Source organism: Chaetura pelagica, unplaced genomic scaffold, assembly GCF_000747805.2.
Source record: "Chaetura pelagica isolate M959 unplaced genomic scaffold, ChaPel_1.0 scaffold104, whole genome shotgun sequence".
Taxonomy (NCBI): Eukaryota; Metazoa; Chordata; class Aves; order Apodiformes; family Apodidae; genus Chaetura; species Chaetura pelagica.
In genome coordinates, this window is record NW_009953786.1 from 3,378,623 (window position 1) to 3,400,241 (window position 21,619).

The 21,619-nt window shown below is 42.2% G+C and overlaps 1 protein-coding gene across 1 annotated transcript; it reads left to right on the forward strand.

Annotated features, from left to right (window-relative positions):
• The first annotated feature begins 1,765 nt into the window (after positions 1 to 1,765).
• On the forward strand, positions 1,766 to 17,641 carry SERPINB5 (serpin peptidase inhibitor, clade B (ovalbumin), member 5). The gene is made up of 7 exons (XM_010000898.1): positions 1,766 to 1,833; positions 8,478 to 8,652; positions 11,170 to 11,307; positions 12,326 to 12,443; positions 14,697 to 14,839; positions 15,936 to 16,103; positions 17,249 to 17,641. The coding sequence occupies exons 2-7, from the start codon at positions 8,479 to 8,481 to the stop codon at positions 17,639 to 17,641; spliced, it is 1,134 nt and encodes a 377-aa protein (XP_009999200.1). The 5' UTR covers positions 1,766 to 1,833; position 8,478.
• Positions 17,642 to 21,619: the final 3,978 nt, after the last annotated feature.

The following is a 21,619-nucleotide window of genomic DNA, read 5'->3' on the forward strand; positions in this document are numbered from 1 at the left end:
TATGTATTACTAGCAAGGAAATGGATCTGGTGAGACGTTCTGTCTCTGTCAAGGCAGTCTGGTTGTTGTTACTTTCCCTGCTGCTTATCCACAAGCTCCTGAGCCACTTCACAGTGGCTATGCTTGGTAGTGCTGGGTCTGAAGGGAAGTTTGCTCCTGCAGAGAAGCCAATGTTTGGCTTTAGATTACCTGCAGACATCTGAGAAGAGTCTGTCAGCCAACATTATTGTGGATTTTCATAAAAATGTCTCTTACAGAAGATGTAATTAGATACATTACAATGATGGCCCAGATGGCACAGTTCAGTCAGCTGCCCTGCATCTTATTTTAATTGCTTAAACATATCCACACCCTGTCTTTGTTATGAGCTCACTTATGGCAAAGCATATACATTTTAAATTTGCTGTCTGGTAATGATGGAAGGTGAACCCCATCTGCATCATAGCAGAAAGTAATGTAATTTCCTTTGGGTAATAAGAGCTGAGGAGCCTTTTGGAAGGAAGCAAGGGTAGGATCTGATCAGGACGCGGTGGTGTGGGGTGATTTATGCTCAAAGAAAAACAGGAATGTGTCATTCCAGGAGATAACAGCTGTCACCATGGAGGCACCGTGCGGTGAAAACACATCCTCTGACTTCCTAGCCCTTTCATTTGGGCAGCTGGGCATGCCAGCACAGCAAACCGGAAAGCAAAGTCAAGTGTCTTGCATTTACCTTCTGTAGCCTAAAAGTGTGCAGGGCCACCTGGGGTTACTGAGGTGTGAACCTGAGCTGTCCCTGTGCTGTGTCACACCGTTTTCTCAAGGGACTGAGGTTTAGCCATGCTCTCCCAGGAAATATTTGCTGGTGTCTCCCACTGTGGGCAGCTCAGCTGCCTGACCAGGGAATGAATGGTGTGGTGCAGGGATAGGCCACCTCTTCAAATAAAAATAGACTTGGTAGGCTGCACCATCACCTCTCCCTCTCCCTTTCTTCTGCCGTCCCCACCAGATTTATCAGTAGTGACATGGAATGTACAACATGAACAAGAGGCCCCCATCCTGGAGGTGAAAGGATGGGAGTGGCTGTTCCCCTCCCACCTCTGGGGGCAGCTAGCAGCAGGGAAGGCTGTTCCCTTGCAGGGGACCTGGCTGCCTGTGGTACAAAGCTCTCACTTTACAGTAACAAGAAGGGCAGATATTTTCCCTTGAGCATTAGCTCCAGTCTGGCCTTAGGCTTTTAAGGCAACCAAATGCACACATACACCTCTTACAAAGGCAGAGTTAAGACATTGCCTTAATGCATATACAGATGCAAAGTGCCCAGCCACGCACTCCTACGCATTGTGGTTGTCTTCCTGGGTGTCTTTTTCACAGTTACAATTTTTCTGAAAATAGCAGCAGTTCCAATGTAACTTGGAGTGCTGGTTTTGCTCAGAAGGTCTTTAAATTGCTTATCCACGGTGGTATTCTCTCCTTGGGAGCCTGCGTTCATGCTTGTCTGGTACCTTTTGTACTGTGCTTGCTGAAGGCAATGTGCAAAGGCTGCTCTTTCCTGCCAGAGCTTGTTGTTGTCTTCAGTGGCTGGGCAGGCAAAGACAACTCTGGTGTGAATCATTTCACTCCTCCAGTGTAGGAGTTGCCATGAAGAATGATTAAGAGGTGTGTGTGTGGGGGGAAGTGAGAGTGAGAGGGAGTGTGTGCGCACACAAATTAAGGTTGGGAAAGTGGGAGTGGTGTCAATGAGCAGGCAAAGCTACCAGAGTCTTCTGCTCGGCAAGGTTTCACCACGGGTAGCTACTTCTTTGTGCTGTACCCATTCCATTGATTCGTTTCCCAGGAGTATAGCCTTATAAAGTGAGTACAGCTTTTTTCTTCCTCTGATACTTTAAGTAATGTCTAAATAATAGTTAACAAATCTCCATCGTGAAACATAATCGTGTAGAGGGAGTGGGATAAGGAAATTTATACAAATAGATATCATGTGCAATTAAAGGAGAAAAAAAGCCTTCCCAAACAATCATATTTTGGTTTCATCCCAAAATTGCTGCATTTGTCATGCTATGTTTCTTCCTCCTGAAGAGATTCATTGGAAGTGGTGAATAGGATCTGACAGGCGAGACAGCAAGGGTGTTTGAAATATTAAAATATGATGGTTTATTGCAATTTACTTTCCCCATATCAGAAAAAGCAGTTTGTGTATGATGCCATGAAAATGCTCCATATGTCAAAGTAGAATTTGGACTGTTTTGTGAGTCTCTGCTACAGAGGAATATTCCTTTCATTTTCTGCAGATGTGTGTACACTCTGCTCTGTTGGCTTTGAGTTATTAAACAAGTGACTAATCCACAGTTGTTTAAAGTGAAGAGCAGGAACTTAGGTCCAGTAATTACCAATTTCTTTTCAGGGTTGAAAATTTAGTTTGAGGAATTTGCTGGCTATTGAGGTGCAACAAAGCATATTGCAGTGGCTTGTTTCTTTCTTTCTTTCTTGGAGTGACTTTCCCTGCTGTATTGCTGACAGTGCTTTTTTTTCCTAACCAGACGAGACGCTCTGGTCCCACATCAGTCTGAGGTCTTGTGTTCCTCAAAGAAAGGTCTGCTCAGAGTAAATTGTATCCTAGTTGCATAGCCAGGTAGTCTGCCAAGTGGAGAGTTGTCATTTGTGTAGAAGTATGTAGAAAAGCTCATGGAAGTATTTTTTTTTTAGTTTATATACTGTATTTGCTGAGTAAGAGCTGAATTGGGGTCGTACTTGAGCTAGTTTCAAAGGCTAATGCCACACTTGTGGAACATGCATGTGGATTCTTTCATATAATTCATCCTCTCAGTGGAAGTTTGTTTGAACTGGAGAGCCTACAGCACTGGCACTCACATATCCTGAGCTGTAAACCAAATAAACCCACCGGCACTGGATGTCCAACACTGTCCATGCTTTATGTGTGTGGGGAACGGCCCATCTTCTCTCCCCCCACATAAGACTAAACAAAATGCCTTTCAAGCCAGCAAAGCAAGAGTGGTGTCTTTTTGCTGATTTAGCCAAGGACAGACTGGAACAGGCCTCTTGCTCTACCAGGTAAGTCCACAGCAAGAAGAGAGGATAAGGGTTATGATAATTGGTAGCAAAATGGACAACAGGTTAAATACTGCCTCTGAAAGAGTACGTACCTGGCCAGTGCTAATTGGCTAATTTGAACAGTGATACCTAATTTGAATGGTGATCTCTGATCAGCGTCGGCTCACGACAATCTGCCCCAGGTGGGCTCTTCTGGAAGGACTGCTTAACCAAGACAAGAATAAAATAAATACTGATTCTGCTTTATCAGATGATCCATACAATATAGCTAATTTGACTTGTCAGACATTTCCACACAGACATTGGTATTTTCCTTATTATACTTTTACAAGATAAGCTACATTTAGCTTTTCTCTCAGTAAGCAGGTAGTAAACAAAGCCTCTCTGTTGTTTGTTTTTATTTTTTGGTTTTGTTGTTGTTGCATTCAAGAGTGACTAAGCAAAAATAGTGTCTTATACTAATAAACAAGTTTATATCAGGCTTTTCTAAACTGGTTTTGTAGCCCTTCAGCTCCTTTCTGTATCTCAAAGTGTTTCTATAATGCTGTGGCAGAGTTTTAAGCAAAGTGGGGTGGATCACAAGCTGCCTGTGCTTAGAAGATGTCCCAGTGCCGCGGGCCTGGAAGTGCTCTGGAAATGCTGACATACCACTTTCCCGGGAAAGGAGGGACTCAGCAAGAATCCATGCAGCAGGCCTTTTAAAAATTTAATTTTCAGTTTTTTTGACTCCTCCCTGTTTGAGAGCACCCTGTGATTACTGACTCAGGAGCCGCATCTGTTTTCTAAGACTGCAAAATGGCAGCAGATGGGCTTTCCTCTTGATGCAAGCCTCAGCCCTTCTCACTCTGCTGGAACTGGCTTTAATGGATTCACAAAGTTTGGAATACATAAGAGTCCCAAAGATTTGTTAATATTTAATACAGTAAATACCTTTCAAGAATATGAGCTCCTAAATATCATATCATCGTTAATAAATGGAGCATAAAAGAGATAACTGACCAGATGCAGTTGAAAAAGATGATGGAATTGAGGGGGTTTTTTTGATATCTGGACCATCCTTCAAGGTTAAGGGTGAAGCTGAACATTTTTTCCTACAAAATGCCTCGAGTGGGCATTGTTTCAATAGTAGCACTAAAGGAAAGATATTATAAGAATGGAGAGCTTTACCTCTACCAGAAACAGTTTTGCTCAGCACAAAAAGAAGCTTGGAGAATATCAGCAGTTACTGGATGAACAAAAGGAAAATATAAGGTTCACCACAAAATGCCTCTAGTTTTTCTCACTGAAAAAGAACATATAAACTTTATAGAAAATGGTCTGACGTGAGCAGTATCAGAGTTACCAATGAGGACAGAAAATAAGATTTTCTAAATCATAGCACAGCTTTTCACTGGCATAAGAAAGAAAAGTTTAACTTAATTTTGCAACATTTCCTGATTGATTTCCTTACTTTGAATCTCCTGCAACTTAAGGATGCAAAACACAGGTACTACACATACATCTTAAAATAATCCTACGTGTGCCGATATAACTGAGAATACTAATGTTAGAATGACAGTGTCAGATAAGCATGATTAAGCCAGAAAGAAACAATAAGTATTTTTAAGTGGTTATGGTTGGCTTAAATAGAGTAATATCAGGCCAGCCAGCACTAAAGAATGATATTCTACCCCACCAGCAAGTAGGATTTGTTTCAGGTGAACTGCAGGCCTCATTCTGAATTGGGAGATTCTCCATATTTTTTGTCTTGAGGGTGGTAGATGTCGAATGACACATTCTTAGTTATCTGTATAATTGTCCACCAACTCCCCAGTAAGAAATACTTGGGAACTTGGTACTTGCCCTGGATCTTCAAATTTTAATTGTGGGAGGAGGGTACGAGAGAGAGGAGACAAAGTATATGTATGTATTGTGTGTTCATGTGTGAATGGCTGAGTTGATGGAGAAGATAAGATAGGTAGCCTATGCTAGGGAGTTTGTTTAAGGCATGCACAGGCACAATGGTGCACGTCTGGGATGAGTAATGACAGAGAGACATTTTGAAAGATTATTTTCTCTTTGCTCCTTTGCCTCTGTTTTTCCAAGCTACTCCCTGAGCAGCAGTCTCAGTCCTTCAAATTTAACTGTCTTTTGCCACAGCTTGGCCCAAAGCTCTTCTCCTTTAAGATGTATGTTGAGCCCATGGCTTCTGGCAAGCTTGACTTTTCTGGTAATTAGTGCTTTCATGCATGAGAAATTGTGACTACGTCAATGAGACAGATGGTTACAGTGTTGGGCTGGCACTTAGTTCTTCCTTTACGCTCGTAAGTTCTCTGAGACACGTTTCCTGAGGCTCGCTCTGAGATCAGCTCGATGCCTCTTGACACTGCACAATGGGATCTTACAGGGATAATCTCTCTTTCCCAAGCAGCTGCTGGGCACTGCCAGGCTGCTGGGAGATGGACAAGTCCAGCCAGATCCATTCTGAATTCAGGATCTGGCAAAACCTCTAGATATTGCAAAGCATACTCCTCTGTATTTTTGTGTAGGGATAACTTTCTTCAGTGATGTACATCTAATGTTGGTTGGTTTTGTTTTGTTTTGTTATTTTTTTCCAGTGGGAGGGGATTTGTTAGCAAACAGTTTGTTGCTAATACCAACAGTCAGAACATTTTGTGAGAGTGCAGTGCTGGTTAGGTGTGCTTTTCAAACATGGATGTAAAAAGCCTTGGTTTTGTGCCAGCATCGTGGGGTTTTTTTTCTACTTAATTAGATTGTGCAATGCATTTCAGTAACCTTTTATACTGTCTCTTTTAGCCCAATACAATTGCCAAGTAAGCTGGTTGCCTTACCAAATAGCTCCAAGAACATGTATAAGTTAATTAAAATAAAAATAAAGACATTTATTTTGTAAAAGGCCTTCTCTGATTGAAAAGGCCTTACAAGTACATCAAAGTGTTTTCTCCACTGTGTCACAGGCAAATTATGTACCCATTCTGTTACTCCCATAAAAATGTGTGAATACCACTTGTAAGTAATTCACTAATGTCAAGTATCACAACTGCTCCACAGCATCTCTTTGTGATGGTGTCAGATGTGCAGCTAAGTTTGAGCAGTATGACACATGCACTCAAATAGGAGATTGTTCTCATTTAAAATGCCTTTCCAAACTGGGATGAGAGTGAATGGTCAAGAAAGGTACCTTGCTGGAAACAGTTCCCTGCTCATGTGTTCCCTCTTCTCCTTTCTGTCTTCTCATACCTTGCTGCTCTCACCCAGTGACACCTTTCCTGGCTAGAATGCAAAGGATATGAACTAGGTAAGAAAATGCTCAAAACTGCAGTATTAAGTAGTCAGTTAGTGGAGAGAAATCCCTGTCCTTAAGGTAGTTTTCAAAAGATTAGCAAACCTCCTACTGATGTAAGAAGTAAGTGACTTTTATTTTCGTAACAGGATAAATTAGGACCCCTAGGTTTACAGTATCAGAGCCTGAAATGCAAAAGCGGATAGGGATGTGTCTGGATAAGAACACAGCTTTTTAAATCACATTTCCACAGCATATTTATGCTGCTATTTAGCCATTTTTCCTGGAGAGAGCAAATGCTGGTGACAGCTTTCAGATTCTGTGTGAAATCTTATGCCTTTTGTAGTCTTCGCCAATATGAATCTTTTCAATTTCCTTTCTCTCTCAGTCAATAGCTTTGATGGAGATGTTTAACACCAGTTTTAACAGATTGCCTGTCTTTTAGGGATACATGGTAATGGGGGCAGAGTAGCATCAAATTCACTATGCCAAAGGGGTTGTCTTCTGTATGCTTGCTGGTCTAAAGCCAGACTTGTGCTACTGACCAAAATTCTGTGATTCACGCTTGTTAGCTTGAATTTATACAAACGTGCTTACACCACAGTGCAATATTTCAGTTATGTGAAAGTAGTTGGGAAGATGGGAACACTATCTGGGGCTTTCCCAGAGGACGGACTGGAGCCTCTGTCCCTTGAATGCTACCCATCCATTCCTAACTGCACAGATAATCTAACAGTCCTGTGGCAACTGTAGCTATTAAGAACAGCTAGGAAATTATTTGCAGTTAAAACAGTGTAAGTGATGAATGGGCAAGCACCAGTATGCATTTAGGAGGTCTCTTTTATGTTTCTAGGACAATCTAAACTTAAAGGATCAAACAGCTTTCCAGAGATGTCTAGCAAGGCTAGGGAGAGTGAGGAATCATCCCCTAGAGGAAGGACATGTACCAAAGCTACAGCTTTAATGATTAGCCGTGAAACAATAGACAGAAAAGGTCATGAGACTATTAAAGGCCTGTCCGAGAGCCAGGAGAGACCAAATCACCTTAGAAGTTGGCATAAGCTTTGAAGAGTATCAATTAAAACCAGACTACATTCATATGTGGTCCAATTTGACTCAACATGCATGAGTTACACTGACTACCCAGATTTCCTCAAGTGATTCTGGTAATACTGACTCCATGTAACACATGGCATTGCCAACACTTCAAGGAAATGGCTTTTACTGAACCCCTCACTTGTCCTTGGTTGGACATGGATGAGACTTTCCCTGCTCCTCTGGAGCTGCCAGTGTGCTCTGAAGCTGAGTGGACTTGATCAGACTCCTCTCCTCTCCTCTCCTCTCCTCTCCTCTCCTCTCCTCTCCTCTCCTCTCCTCTCCTCTCCCCCTTCAACATTCAAACTCCCCAGTCCCCATACTCCTTCACTATTCTGACCCAGCCACCTACAGCAGAAGCTTGAATTACGCTTTGAGTCATTTTTCTTTTCCCTTTTCTGTTTCAGGATGACGATGGATGCTCTGCAACTAGCAAACACTGCTTTTGCAGTTGATATGTTCAAAAAACTATGTGAGAAGGACAAAACAGCCAATATTATTTTTGCCCCACTGTGTACTTCAACATCTCTGGCTCTGGCATATAAAGCTACAAAAGGTGATACTGCAGACCAGATGAAACAGGTAAACTCTCAGCATCCCATTCAGTGGCCACAAAATTATATGGCGGTTGGAGGTGGCTTTATTTACTCTTATTAATGTTCTACTGGATGTCTGGTTCCCATGTAAGCCAGGCTGCAAACCATCCTTCTGAAATTCCTGAATGGTTCCACACCTCCACAAAAGAGGTTGAAAACCTGGCATAAAGAAAAAGCTTTCTCAAACGTGGAAGGGGATGTGGCAGAATCCTCAACAGCTGCATTAAAGCCTTGTCTCCTTTTGGCATAGTGTTGATTGTGGCTTGAAGTCATAGTCAAGGTAGTGAGGGATAATGTGCCTCTCCTCTCCTCTCCTCTCCTCTCCTCTCCTCTCCCCCTTCAACATTCAAACTCCCCAGTCCCCATACTCCTTCACTATTCTGACCCAGCCACCTACAGCAGAAGCTTGAATTACGCTTTGAGTCATTTTTCTTTTCCCTTTTCTGTTTCAGGATGACGATGGATGCTCTGCAACTAGCAAACACTGCTTTTGCAGTTGATATGTTCAAAAAACTATGTGAGAAGGACAAAACAGCCAATATTATTTTTGCCCCACTGTGTACTTCAACATCTCTGGCTCTGGCATATAAAGCTACAAAAGGTGATACTGCAGACCAGATGAAACAGGTAAACTCTCAGCATCCCATTCAGTGGCCACAAAATTATATGGCGGTTGGAGGTGGCTTTATTTACTCTTATTAATGTTCTACTGGATGTCTGGTTCCCATGTAAGCCAGGCTGCAAACCATCCTTCTGAAATTCCTGAATGGTTCCACACCTCCACAAAAGAGGTTGAAAACCTGGCATAAAGAAAAAGCTTTCTCAAACGTGGAAGGGGATGTGGCAGAATCCTCAACAGCTGCATTAAAGCCTTGTCTCCTTTTGGCATAGTGTTGATTGTGGCTTGAAGTCATAGTCAAGGTAGTGAGGGATAATGTGTTTTTTTTTCATTATTCAAAAATACCTAAGCTTTATAGAAATGGAAATAATTTTGCCATTGATTGCCAGCAGCAAGTCTGCTTAGCAGCCCTATCACTGTCATCATGCCTCTCTCCTGCAATACAGCTGAAAGGAGGCTCAGACAGTAGAAAAGGGCACAACATGAATGTTTCCAACAACACAATGCAGGGTGACAGTCATTATGCAGTCAGTTTATCAAGTTCACTCTGGTGCAGGAAGGCAGCCTTGCAGCCTCTTTTGCTGTGTGAACAGAGATCTGCATACTTCCTTTTTAAACTAGTGATAGTACCCACAGTTTCTGCAGTTACCTAGAGGTGAATGAGAAGCAAATTCAGTATGCATTTATATGCTTATTATAACCTTGCTCCCAGGGACTTTCTACATATTTGACTACATTTTTCCTCCTTTGGGAATTCCTCCCTGTACTTTTCCTTCACTGAAGGCCCCACTGAACACAACCTCCTGTGCCCCCACTCATGCCACAGATTACACTGAGTCTTGTGCTATTCACAGAGCTGCACAACAATATATCCATGAAGATCTTCTAGGCATTGCAGATTTTTCCAAACAGGATGGCTTCTTAATATTTTTTTTAATTTTTTTTTAATTTAAATGATGTTCTTCAGCTTTCTCACCATTTCAAAATTCAATTGCTGTCTTTTTAATGGGAGAGTTCAAAATATTAACCTACCCTTCATTTTGTTTTCACTTGTGAAACTTGTGTCTGCGATTTGCCTGGAACCATCCCCTGATAAGTTAACTTACACATCCAAAAATGGAGTTCTGTTACAGAAACCTGTTTATGTTTGATATTTCTCAAGTGGCATATAAGAATTGAGGACTACAGATACTAAGAAACACTGAGGATGTTTTTAAATGGATTATCTCCTATTTTCCATGTCTATTCTACCTTCTGCTCCTGAGTTCATGCTTGGGTTTTAAATACTAGATACAAAATGAAACAGACTGACAGTCTTACTTTGAAATATCAGTTAACGAACTTGTGCCAAAAACTCTCCCAAGTAGAGAAATTGCAGTAGTGTAGCTTTCTCCCCAAATGTGGTTTCCAGGCACAGAAGCTTTCTGCACTTAACATGCAAAGAAATTAAAGTGTGGGAGGAAAACAAAATAAGTTGAGAAAGTTGTTTCTGAGGAAATAACCATGGAGTCTGACTATGAGACGTGCTGGTGCTGCGTCGTGGGGAGCGTCTTTCCTTCTGCTCCCACTGAGCAGGGGGAGGGGAGGACACAGAAGACTGGCTAAGGCAGAGCAGCTATTTCTTCTGTCCCTGAAGATATTATGTGTTCCGGAAGAAAGAGCAGGAGTGAGGGTCAAAGTGGAAAGTAGGTTGCTAGTACCTGCTATGCCTCATGTGGGAATCTGAGACAGCGGAAGAGGGCTGGGCTGGCTGCCTGTAATGGTGTAATGGAAGAGTCACCACCTGTAATGAATGGGCATAGAAGTTCAATTCATATTTACAGAATTATTTTCAAAAAAACCCCAGCAGGAACCTCTCACCTCTGATGCCTAAAAGCAGTGAGTTTTAGGTCACCCCAGACCTTCGCAGAACTGAACTTGTCAATCTCAGGAGCTGGGAGGTGGCCGGGTGTGGGTTAGCAGCCCTACCTCCAGCTTGTGCTTTGTCTACCAAACCAGACATAGTTATCTGATCAAGTTTTGCTGAAATATCATGTGATGTCATGTATCAGTCACAGAATTCAGAAAAATTGATCTCTTCAGCATTTTTAAAGGTGTAGCCCACTTCCAGAAAGGAGACTTAGCTGGGACCCTCATTTGTCTTGCTTAAAAGCTCCAGGTTTTTGGACAGGAATTTAAGTTTGTTGGAAACATTATAACACCATACTGCAGAGATTTAATAAATTGAGTCACATCACCAGCATGAATGGGTCTACTGATTTTCTTTTGACTGCTCACAGGAAAGAGACACGTTTGGTTAAAGTTCTGGTGCGATCAAGTTTTTTGGTTTATGTGAGGATGTCAAATAAATAAAGGATTTTTGAGTAACGATAGTAAGAGGCTGTGTTGTTAGCTTAAATATGAAAAGCCATAGCTCTGGTCACAAACTAACATAATTTTTTCTAAGCTGTTAGGAATGATAGAATAATAAATATTAAATATATATATATATATATATACACTACTTTACTATGTTCATTTAACAGGTGCTCCATTTGCAAGATGTCAAAGATGTGTCTTTTGGGTTTCAAACAGTAACTTCAGATGTTTCCAAACTCAGCTCTTTCTTTGCACTGAAAATGGTCAAACGGCTCTTTGTAGACAAGTCTCTCAATCCTACCACAGTAAGTACTGCAGGAAAGCCCCAGTGCTATGAATTGCTTGGCCAGCAAGTTGACAGGTTGTGGTGCAGAGTTCAAAGTTATTGCTCTCTCACTTTTGGCTGTTACTTGAGTAGTTTCAGATTACTAACAACATAATGTTCTCTGCTGCCATAAAAATCTGTGGGAGGATGAGTGTCCTCCTTGACCCCAAGCTATGCAACTATTACAACACTTGTAATTCTTTCATTAATACACTTCAAGTTAGTAGGCTCAGTAAGTTTTGAATGCAATGTGACTTCTATGCCACATCAAGGTCTTTGCATTTTAAGTATGAGCAAAAATGAATTTTAAAACAAGTGGGTAGTGCAAGTGTATGTCCAGTTCACACACCCAAGTAAGTACTGCATAAATTGTAGTTTTCTTCATCTGCCTGAGAATGCAGAAGCCTGGCTATTGAAACAACAAAGGTGAGAAAAGTGTTGTTTGGCCTTATAATTTATGGACCTTGCAAACAACTGAAAAATGTTGTGGGGTCTTTTTTCCCTAAAGGGCCCCAAGCAAGAGCAGTGTCAGCCTAGAAGTGATGTTTCAGAAAACTCAGTATGCAAAATGATGCTATGATCAGATTACCTGCTGTTCAACCTTTGCTGCCCAGCCACATCAATAAATATCTCACCTGGTGAGGACAGACACGATTTGAGTAGCCCATGGCCCTTATCTCTGTCCTTCATCTTACTCAGGCTTGGACTGGGGCTTATTTTATCACTTTAAGCTCTGGCAACATTCTCACTCCTGCAGTACCAAAGTTACTTTAGGTGCTGATGTAATACCACCAGACTGAAGACACCCTTGGGAGTCATATGTTGAATGCAGCTGTACATGCTGATTGTTACCAGCTGTTATTTCATAGATATCCATCATCATAAACTCCCCAACTACGTGAGGTGAAGCTCGGGATGCCAACGTGGTGGGCTGTGTAACAAGTCACTGAATGGATGGCGTTTAACCGTGGATGACTTTGGCACCTTGTGTCTTTCAGGACTTTGTCAACTCCACAAAGAGGCCTTTTCCATCTGAACTGGAATTAGTGGAGTTCAAAGAAAAAACTGAGGAAACCCGACAAAAGATCAACAAATCTATTTCAGAGCTAACAGATGGTGAGTCCAGCTTAACACTGAGGATGTTGTTTACCACATTTAAGAAAGAGATCTTTGTCCTTATGACACCACTTTACTAATGCTTTTAGAAATAAGTACATAGTGAAAGCAATGGGATGTATAATTTGGATTCATGAGACTGACCTCACATTAGCCTTGGGGAAAGCTGCTGACATTTGACTGCAACAGGACAGGCTGGTAGAAGGACAGCTCCTGGCTATGGAGCTTCACAAACATCTGACATCGATACGTCAAGCCCAGGCCCTGGCTTTCTTTAAGAGTTTTATTCCAATGGGAAGTATTTGCGGGACTCTGAATTTCAGGCCATTAATTAATAGTTCAGCTTTTCCCACAGCACCTCTGAGCCACCAGCCACTCAGCTGAGTCACAGCAGATGCACATCAGTGACCTGGAGGGTGCCAGGGCAGAGCCTGCCCAGTCTGGCAGAGGGCACAGGTCTGACCCTGGCCTGTGCCAACACACAGTGCCCACAGCAGAGCCCGTTTTGCAGCCTGTGCACAGGCAGCTCTGGGGTCAGTTGATGCTTGTTGCCCTCGTGTGGTACAGATATGAACACATGGCTGCACGAGCCATAGAATCATGGAATAGTTTGGGTTGGAAGGGACCTTTAAAGATTATCTAGTCCAATGACCCTGAAATAGGCAGGGACATCTTCATGTAGTTCAGTTTGCTCAGAGCCCTGTCCAACCTGACCTTTAATGTTCCCAATGACGGGGCTTTTACCATCTCTCTGGACAATATGTTCCACCCTCATTGTAAAAAATTTCTTCCTTACATCTAGCTAAATCTGCACTCTTTTAGTTTAAAACCATTACCCCTTGTTCTGTTGCAACAGGCCTTGCTAAAAAGTTTGTCCCTGGCCTTCTTAAAAGCCCATTTCAAGCACTGGAAGGCCACTATAAGATCCCCCTGAATCTTTCTCACCTCCAGGCTCAACAACCCCAACTCTCTCAGGCCATCTTCACAGGAGAGGTGCTCCAGCCCTCTGGTCAACTTTGTGGCTCTCCTCTGGACTTCTTCAACAGCTCCATGTCCTTCTTGTCTTGGGGGCTCCAGAACTGGGCACAGTACTCTTGGTGGGGCCTCACAAGAATGGAGTACAGGGGTAGAGTCACCTCCCTTGACCTGCTGGCCACACTTCTTTTCATGTAGCTTTGGATACAGTTGGCTTTCTGGGCTGTGAGTGTACATTGCTGGCTCATGTCCAGCTTTTCATCCACCAGAACCCTCAAGTCCTTACCCACAGGACGTCTCTCAATCCCGTCATCCCCCAGCATGTATTTATACTGGGGATGGCCTCCATCCAGGTGCAGGGTGTTGCATTTGGCCTTGTTGAACCTCATAACATTCACACAGGCCCACTTCTCAAGCTTGTCCAGGTCCCTCTGGACAGCATCCTGTCCCTCAAGTGTGTCACCTACACCACTCTGTTGGTGTCACCTGCAGACTTGCTGGGGGTGCACTCAATCCCACTGTCAACATTACTAATGAAGATATTAAACAGTACTTCTCTCAACATTAAGCCATTGACCACTACCCTGTGGATCTGACCATCCAGCCAGTTCCTCATGTCTGGTCCTTCCCGGACTGGTAGAGGTGGCTGTGTGGAAGCACCTTGTCCTGCCTATGCAATTGATGCATGAAGGCAGGACTTGCCTTCCTAGTGCTCTTGATTCAGTTTCTTTTAGGGCAGTGCCTGAACAAGCCTAAAACAGAGCAAGAGGGATGACACAACTTTTTCATACCCTTTTTGAAGTCTGTAGCAGTATTTGGTTATGAACTTGAATCATAGCAGCATTTTCTGTTGTTTTGGTTATTTTCTTCTCATATATCACTCTAGAAAAGAATAGCTGTTCAGCTGGAATCTGGCTCTCCAAATGACAAATGTTGGTTTTGCTCACACCCATTGACTTTCACTTCAAAATGTGGTACGTTCTTTAAGGTACTGAACAAAAGCAGTAGACATATTTTTGATTCCATGCTATATAAGCCAAGAAAACATGTAATTTGGAATATCCTGATCCCAAATCCCATTTCAAACATTGTACAGCAAACTTAAGTAAATGCTTCTTTTTTTGAATTTTTCATTAGAATTTTATTTTTATTTTTTTTCCCTGTGAGGTGCAGGACACAAATCTTTTAATTCAGTTAAATGTTTTCATATTCATTTGAAGCAACTGAGATACTGATAATGTATTACTTAATTAACAACCATCTTAAACCTCTTCACAGGCAAAATGGAGAGTATTTTGAATGAGAATAGCATAAGTGACCAGACTCAGATCCTCTTAGTTAATGCAGCTTATTTTGTCACAAACTGGATGAAGAAGTTCCCAGAGGCAGAGATCAAAGAATGTCCTTTTAAAGTCAACAAGGTATGTTCTAAAAAAAAAAATAAAAAAAATAAAAAAAAATAGAGCACTGTTTCCACTCAAGAAAATACAAACTTTGAGTTCCTGGCCCTGTGCTTTCCTCTTCAGCCATGGTGCCTCATCAACCTCCCTCTTTCCTGTCAGGCTCAGGACTGGAGCCCTCTGCATATCAGCCCTGCTTAGCCATGAGGTCCAAGTGGGTGCAGCACCCATGGCTATTGTCTTCAAAAATCTGTGTCCAGTGATTAGTATGGTGATCAGTCAGCTTTAAACCAAGATGTAAAGCTGGGCAATGCTTGTGCGATGAAGATATTGTACTCCAAATATATACATACATATATATGTACGTGCATGACAAAAAAAGAAGTTTTGGTTTAATTGGAAATATTAATAAGTTATGGCATCAGTCAACAGTTTCAGCTAAGGAAGTTTTAAAAATTATAGAATCAATACAAAAACTTTAAAGTGAAATATCTCAAGTTTTGTTTGTTGTTTGGTTGGTTGGTTGTTTTCCTAGAGTAACATTTTCCTATCGAATCTGAATTTTAAATCAGTTTCCAGGTGAGCAGAACAGTTTGTAACTCTTCACTTGTAAAAATGAAATGAAGAGTTTTGTTTCATTCATCAAAAGCAAATGCATAGGAATTCAGCTAAGTGTGAAATTTCTTCTTGTTCTGTTTCAGCGCCTGAACCAAAATATCAATTATTCATATGAACAGCTTGACCTTCACTTTTGAGATGAGCTCAGTGCTTGATACTTGCTGGCATTAAGATGCCCTGTAGACAGTGTAGTATGTAGCACTCAGTGAAACAGGCATGAAGGGCCATCGATATTAGATATATTTCTCTTTTAAGGCACATCCCCAGTATGTTCCTATTGCATTAAGTATAATTCTGTTCCACTTCTCTTCGGAAAGCTGCCTAACATAAAAAGCCAACAGAGGGTCTATTACAGATGGTTTTATTACCCATGAAAGCCAACAAATTCTCTGATGGTAACTCCACGTACCACTTGGATGCAAGCTTACAGGCTTTCCTCTCTTGCCATCTTCTTTGTGAATTAAAGGGAATGCTACATCATTTCCTCTCTGTTTTGCAGACTGAGACTAAACCAGTGCAAATGATGAATCTAGAAGCTACTTTTTGCCTGGGCTATGTAAAAGAATTAAATGTTGCCATCCTTGAGCTTCCATGCCTTAACAAACATATAAGCATGCTCATTCTGCTGCCCAAAGAGGTTGAAGATGACACCACTGGCTTGGAACAGGTGAGAGAAAAAAATAGAATTGCCATGATGCTTCCCTTGGAAACAGCAGCTTATAATGCCATATGCTTAGGGAAGACTTTTGTTAATTAGATGCTACATAGAAGGCAATAAAAACTGAGTATCCTGGGAATTTACTTTCTCATTCTGCTTCTCTGTTCCTGTTGTTCTATTTGTGACATCATTGTTTCTACTGTGCCCAAGTGTGAGGTTGTGAACAGGACTTTGTTTTAGTCATGGTGTGCCCTGAAACAGTGTAAACTGCAGAAGGTGCCCATGAAGCATGTCAGGATTCTGCATCAATTTGAAAATATGGACCCCCTAAATAATTTTCATCTTAAGATTTTTGTTCTTGCTATAGTAAAGGGCTTTAAGTCATACTGGGTACTAAGTAGTTCTGTCTTTATTTACCCTGGTGTAGTAATTTTTTTCAGTTGATGTGTATCCACAGGTGATTTTACTAAGGTCTTACTCTTCTCTAAGTTTTAATCTTGAGCAGAGATTGGCAAATGAGCCATTTCTCAATTACAGTTGCACATAAAATTGAAAATTAAGTCGGCATTTCCTAAAGAAAAACAGTTTCTTATATAACTTCTCTGTGGAAATTTTAGAGCATGTTTTCACCTCTCTTCAAAGCTTAAGGATTAAGAGACAGATGATCATGCAAGTCTTCTTAGTTTTAAAAAAATTGCTCAAACAGCTTCATGTTTGATTGAGCTCAGGCTCTGGATTTGCAGGCTTTTTCTGTCCTAAAGACCAGCAATTTCAGTACTCTGTGGGGTCCAGAATCAAGACCTTTGGATGTGCCAGTTGGCTGTGTGTGACCAGGGTAGGGGCTGTGTTTCTCAGGTTCCTTCACATAGTTGGTGAGGTGACTGCCTATCAGAAGCTTGTAAGGGGCTAACAGTCAGAGCATGCACGTCTGGTGGAGTTGCTCTAGAGGCCTGTCCTTAAATCTTACTTGCATTACTGTGAGACTATGTTAACCCTGAATGCTACAGCTGTGAATTCAAAAACAAAGGTTGCCTTTTGGCCTTTATTATTTTGGGGCTTGATAGGAGTGGGAAGTTCAGGAATGGTCTTTTTTTGTTGTTGTTATTCTTTCTTTGGACTGCTCATTGATTTTCTTTGTTCCTTTTTGTCTTCAGCTGGAAAAGGTACTTACTCCTGAGACATTATTACAGTGGACCAATCCGAGCATGATGGCCAACACCAAAGTGAATGTATTTCTTCCAAAGTTTAGCGTGGAAAGTGATTATGACCTGAAGCCACTTCTGGAAGGCCTGGGAATGACAAATGTCTTCAATGAGAGCGCATCAGATTTCTCTGAGATGTGTGAGACAAAAGGTGTGGTTTTGTCAAAAATCATCCATAAAGTATCTTTGGAAGTAAATGAACAAGGTGGTGATTCCCGAGAAGTACCAGGATATCGGATTCTGCAACACAAAGATGAATTTAAAGCCGACCACCCATTTATCTTTCTGTTTAGGCACAACAAAACTCGCAACATAATTCTTTTGGGCAAGTTCTGTTCCCCTTAAGCAGAGTGTATTCATTATGAAAAAGCACAATTACATTTATGGTGGTGCATGTTCCTGTAAAGCTTGGCATCCTGACTATTACCCTTGAAAGGAAATCTAAGAGGTTCATAAATCAGCTGGGTAATACAATGTACTCTACATCTGCAGCAGAAATAGTTTGTCTCTTTATGTTTCATCCCCTAAAGCTGAAGGATTCCTACTGTGAAGAACACGTAATATTTTACTGAGAAGTATCCCAGCCTCAGCAACAAGTGTATGTTGTTCCTCTGTGACTTCTCTTTCCCAAAATGAAATGAACTGAGAGCCTGGTTTAGATCAACCAGGACTTGGAGAGGACTCTGGGAGGAAGAGCTGCTCCCCAGCCAAACCAGTCACCTTCGTGACCCACGCTCTGTGGATTCCTCCTGCCTAGAACAGGAAATGTGGACATGTGGTGTGATAGCCCTCCCCTTGTACCTGGCTACATTTTGGTGGTACAGGGTGCCCTACCAGACCCTACCAACGCCTACTGAAAGAGTTCCCATGCTCTGTGGCATAGCAAGACCATTCAGGCCAGCATCAGAGTTTGCACCTGTGAAACAGTGGCTGCACTGTGATCTGTGGATGCAAGAGGCAACAATCATGGTGACAAAATGTGTACCTCAAAAACTCTTCAGCACAAGCCATGTCAGTTCATAGACTGGGGAGGCTGGACTCATCTGTATGGAATTTTTTGGCACATCACCCTTCAGAAATGAAGGAGGGAGCCAGTTCACAGCAGCTACGAGGAGCCCTGTTGCATAAGAGAAAGAGCATTATGCAATTCTAGGAGAGAAAGCAGTTGGACTAATACTGGAAGTTCCACAATTTTCACACACAGATTATCTGCCATTTCTAGTTCTGGATTCAGTACTAAGGAGACTCCATACAATTACTTAATGTTTGAGGCCTGAGAGAGAAATAAAGACTTCAACTTAAGAGAGTTTAACATTGTAACTCCCAGTCTCCAAATCCCATAGGAAATCATGGTAATTAGATTTCATTTCTACCTAAAGACTGCCTGCTGCATATGTTCAGTACTGGTTTACCTAATTACTGTTCAGAATAAAACACTACAAAACCCATGTCAAATGTCTGCAATACCTCCAGTGTCAGTCTGTGTGCTCACTCTTATTCCTTAACCTCTAATAAATGATAGGAATGGTAATGGACAGATTCACTTAAGCCATGAAGTCACAATAAAAAGCTAAAACAATGTTTGGATTGCCCTTCTGGACCACGTGATGATTGTTCCCAGTAAGGACTATGTTACTGGCTGGTCACAATATACAGAGAATTCAATTATGTAGCCTCAAAAAATTGGAGTATTTTATTTGAGAATTTCTCTAAGTGCTGCAGGTCTGAAAGGAACTGGAAAACGATTTCAAAATATGTGACTCCTAATATGCATACTTCTCTTCTAACAGCAGATAAAAGCATGGTGGTTATTATGAGTTTGAAGACAGTATTTCTGTTTTGATTCTTGACCTTGCCAACCCATGAAAAGCCTTTAGTCACGATGATTCAGTGATTTTGCCAGTTTCCTTCTCTCTGTGGACCTTTAGTAAGCTCTAACATATTTTAATAATAAAGGGTTAACTGGAGTAATTGGCCCATGTCTTTGAAGGTACTGAGAGAACCAACTTCCACCAAAACCAACGGGAGGTGAGACCCTGAATACCTGTGGGATTCTTTGCTGAGATATATCAGATGTCCTGACATATGCATAGCTGTCAGAAGAAGAATGCAACATATAACAGTTACTTTGCAGCTCATCCTGTCTGAAAACAAATTGTCTGCAAAGACCTTTACCAGCTCAATAACTTCAGTGACAGCTGAATTACTGGGAAATGTTTTATGCGCCCCATCATTGTCTGATCTGTTTTGGAGGCTGGGGTCAGAGTTATCCAGAGCAGTTGTCACTGTGGTTTCTACTGGTTTTCCTGCAGGATGTGGGTCAGGGCATTGCATGTGGGGTTGACAACTGACTAAGCAGTTGCACAGGCAGCCCATCCATAGGCAAGAAGGGCGACAGTTACCCATATTCTGTACAGTTTGTTTGTGTTCGGGCACTGACTCTTGGTCAGGTTGTTCCAGTTGTCCTGTGGGCCACACTACACTTACTGGTATGTCTGTGCTGATGAGATCCTTTGGCAGTTTGCCCTGTCCCTCTTTTTCTGCCAGGATAAGATTTACTGAAGGAGAAAAGGTCAGACCTCATTCTTTCAGCTTTTTGGGGTTCTGAAAGCATTCTAGTCCATGAGCCAGTCTTCAATTGGCAGAGGTCAAACTTGCAGAGCACAGCACATCCACGCAAATTTATATAATGAAGTCTTCTCAGGGAGTTGCTCATGATAGCTTTGTTAGGAAGGGTTGTCCCATGAAAACAGAGAGAAACACTGCCTCGGGCTGGGGCCCATCTTTCTGCAGCTCCTGACTGATGCCAAGGTGTCCTAGCCTATGCAAGGCAAGCACATGTTAGAGATGCAAAGCTTAGTCTACAGAAGGTGAACCCTTTCATTGGTCATTTATAAATGGTGTAGACTTCCCATTAAAAGCTTGGGTTTGTTTTTCACTTCTGCCTCTTCTCTTCTCTCTACCAGTCCCAGTAGGAAACCTATCTATCTAGCAACATGAAGGGGAGAAGTATCAGCAAGGTCCTGGTGTGAGAAACGCTGTCACCTCCTATTGTTTGGTTCCACCCATGCTGGTCTCTGGGCTTTGGGCAAGAAATTGCATGGAAGGACATGGGAAAACGTGTGTGGGAGGTTGTGTATAGGAACTCATTCATGCTGAAAGGCGTTGGTTACAATGGAGAAAGTGAACATAGCTGAGGACTTGCTCAGGTCTCCAAGGTGCTCCACCTAACCTTTCAACAGAGCATTACTATCTGGTGATGGGTGACGGTCCTGATGGAAAAAAGCAAGCCATGGCTGGCTTTTGCAGGCAGTTGCAAATTGCAGTGTTGTGTGTCTAGTCATCTCATCACTTGCTCAGCTGCATAGTCATTCCCCACTTCCTGCACCCAGCATTTTGTATAAGGGAAGGAATACATCTTCATGTCTTGTGATAACACAAGTTTTTTGTGAGTGTCCTGGTTTTGCTGGGACAGAATTATTAGATAATTTTTCTGTTCAGAGGAACTGTAGCTTTGAGAGGCTGCAGAGTCCAATTCTGTGAGAACAAAAGAGATGATGTGTTGTTTTTGTTCTGGAGTCCACAACACAGGAAGGACATGGAGCTCTTGGAGCAAGTCCAGAGGGCCACAAAGATTATAAGAGGCCTGGAGCATCTCTCCTATAAAGACAGTCTGAGAGAGTTGGGTCTGTTCAACCTGGGGAAGAGAAGGCTCCAAGGAGACCTTATAGTGGCCTTCCAGTACCTGAAGGGGCTACAGGAAAGCTGGGGAGGAGCTTTTCACCAGAGAGGGCAGGGATAGGACAAGGCTTAATGGTTTTAAACTGGGAGCTGGTAGATTTCGGTTAGACATCAGGAAGAAATTCTTCACTGTGAGGGTGGTGAGACACTGGAACAGGTTGCCCAGGGATGCTGTGGATGCCCCCTCCCTGGAAGTGTTCAAGGCCAGGTTGGACAGGGCTGTGTGTGACCTGGTCTAGTGGGAAGTGTCCCTGCCCTTGCAGGGGGGTTGGAACTAGATGATCTTCTTAAGTCCCTTCCAACCCAAACCATTCTATGATTCCATGATTCTATACTGAGCTTTGAAATGCAAATTTCCGTAGCAACTAGGGTGAAAGGTAGTTCTGAGTTGTGAGTTCAGGAGCAGTGGGCTGGGAGGGGCAAGCCCAGGCTGGCTGATCCAAGCTGACCAACCAAAGCATTCTGTACCATAAATGTCACTGTCACTATAAATTGGGAAGTTTGTGGAGATGTCAAGGGCTTCTGCCACGGCTGCCTTCCTGTTCACTATTATAATTCTATTACATCTGTTCTACTTTCGAC

Bases quoted from the DNA above. Each gene is read 5' to 3' on its own strand.
- SERPINB5 (XM_010000898.1), top strand. From the start codon at position 8,479: ATGACGATGGATGCTCTGCAACTAGCAAACACTGCTTTTGCAGTTGAT. The intron at 12,444-14,696 runs GTGAGTCCAGCT...ACCTCTTCACAG, and splicing joins TATTTCAGAGCTAACAGATG to GCAAAATGGAGAGTATTTTG. The intron at 14,840-15,935 runs GTATGTTCTAAA...TCTGTTTTGCAG, and splicing joins GTCCTTTTAAAGTCAACAAG to ACTGAGACTAAACCAGTGCA.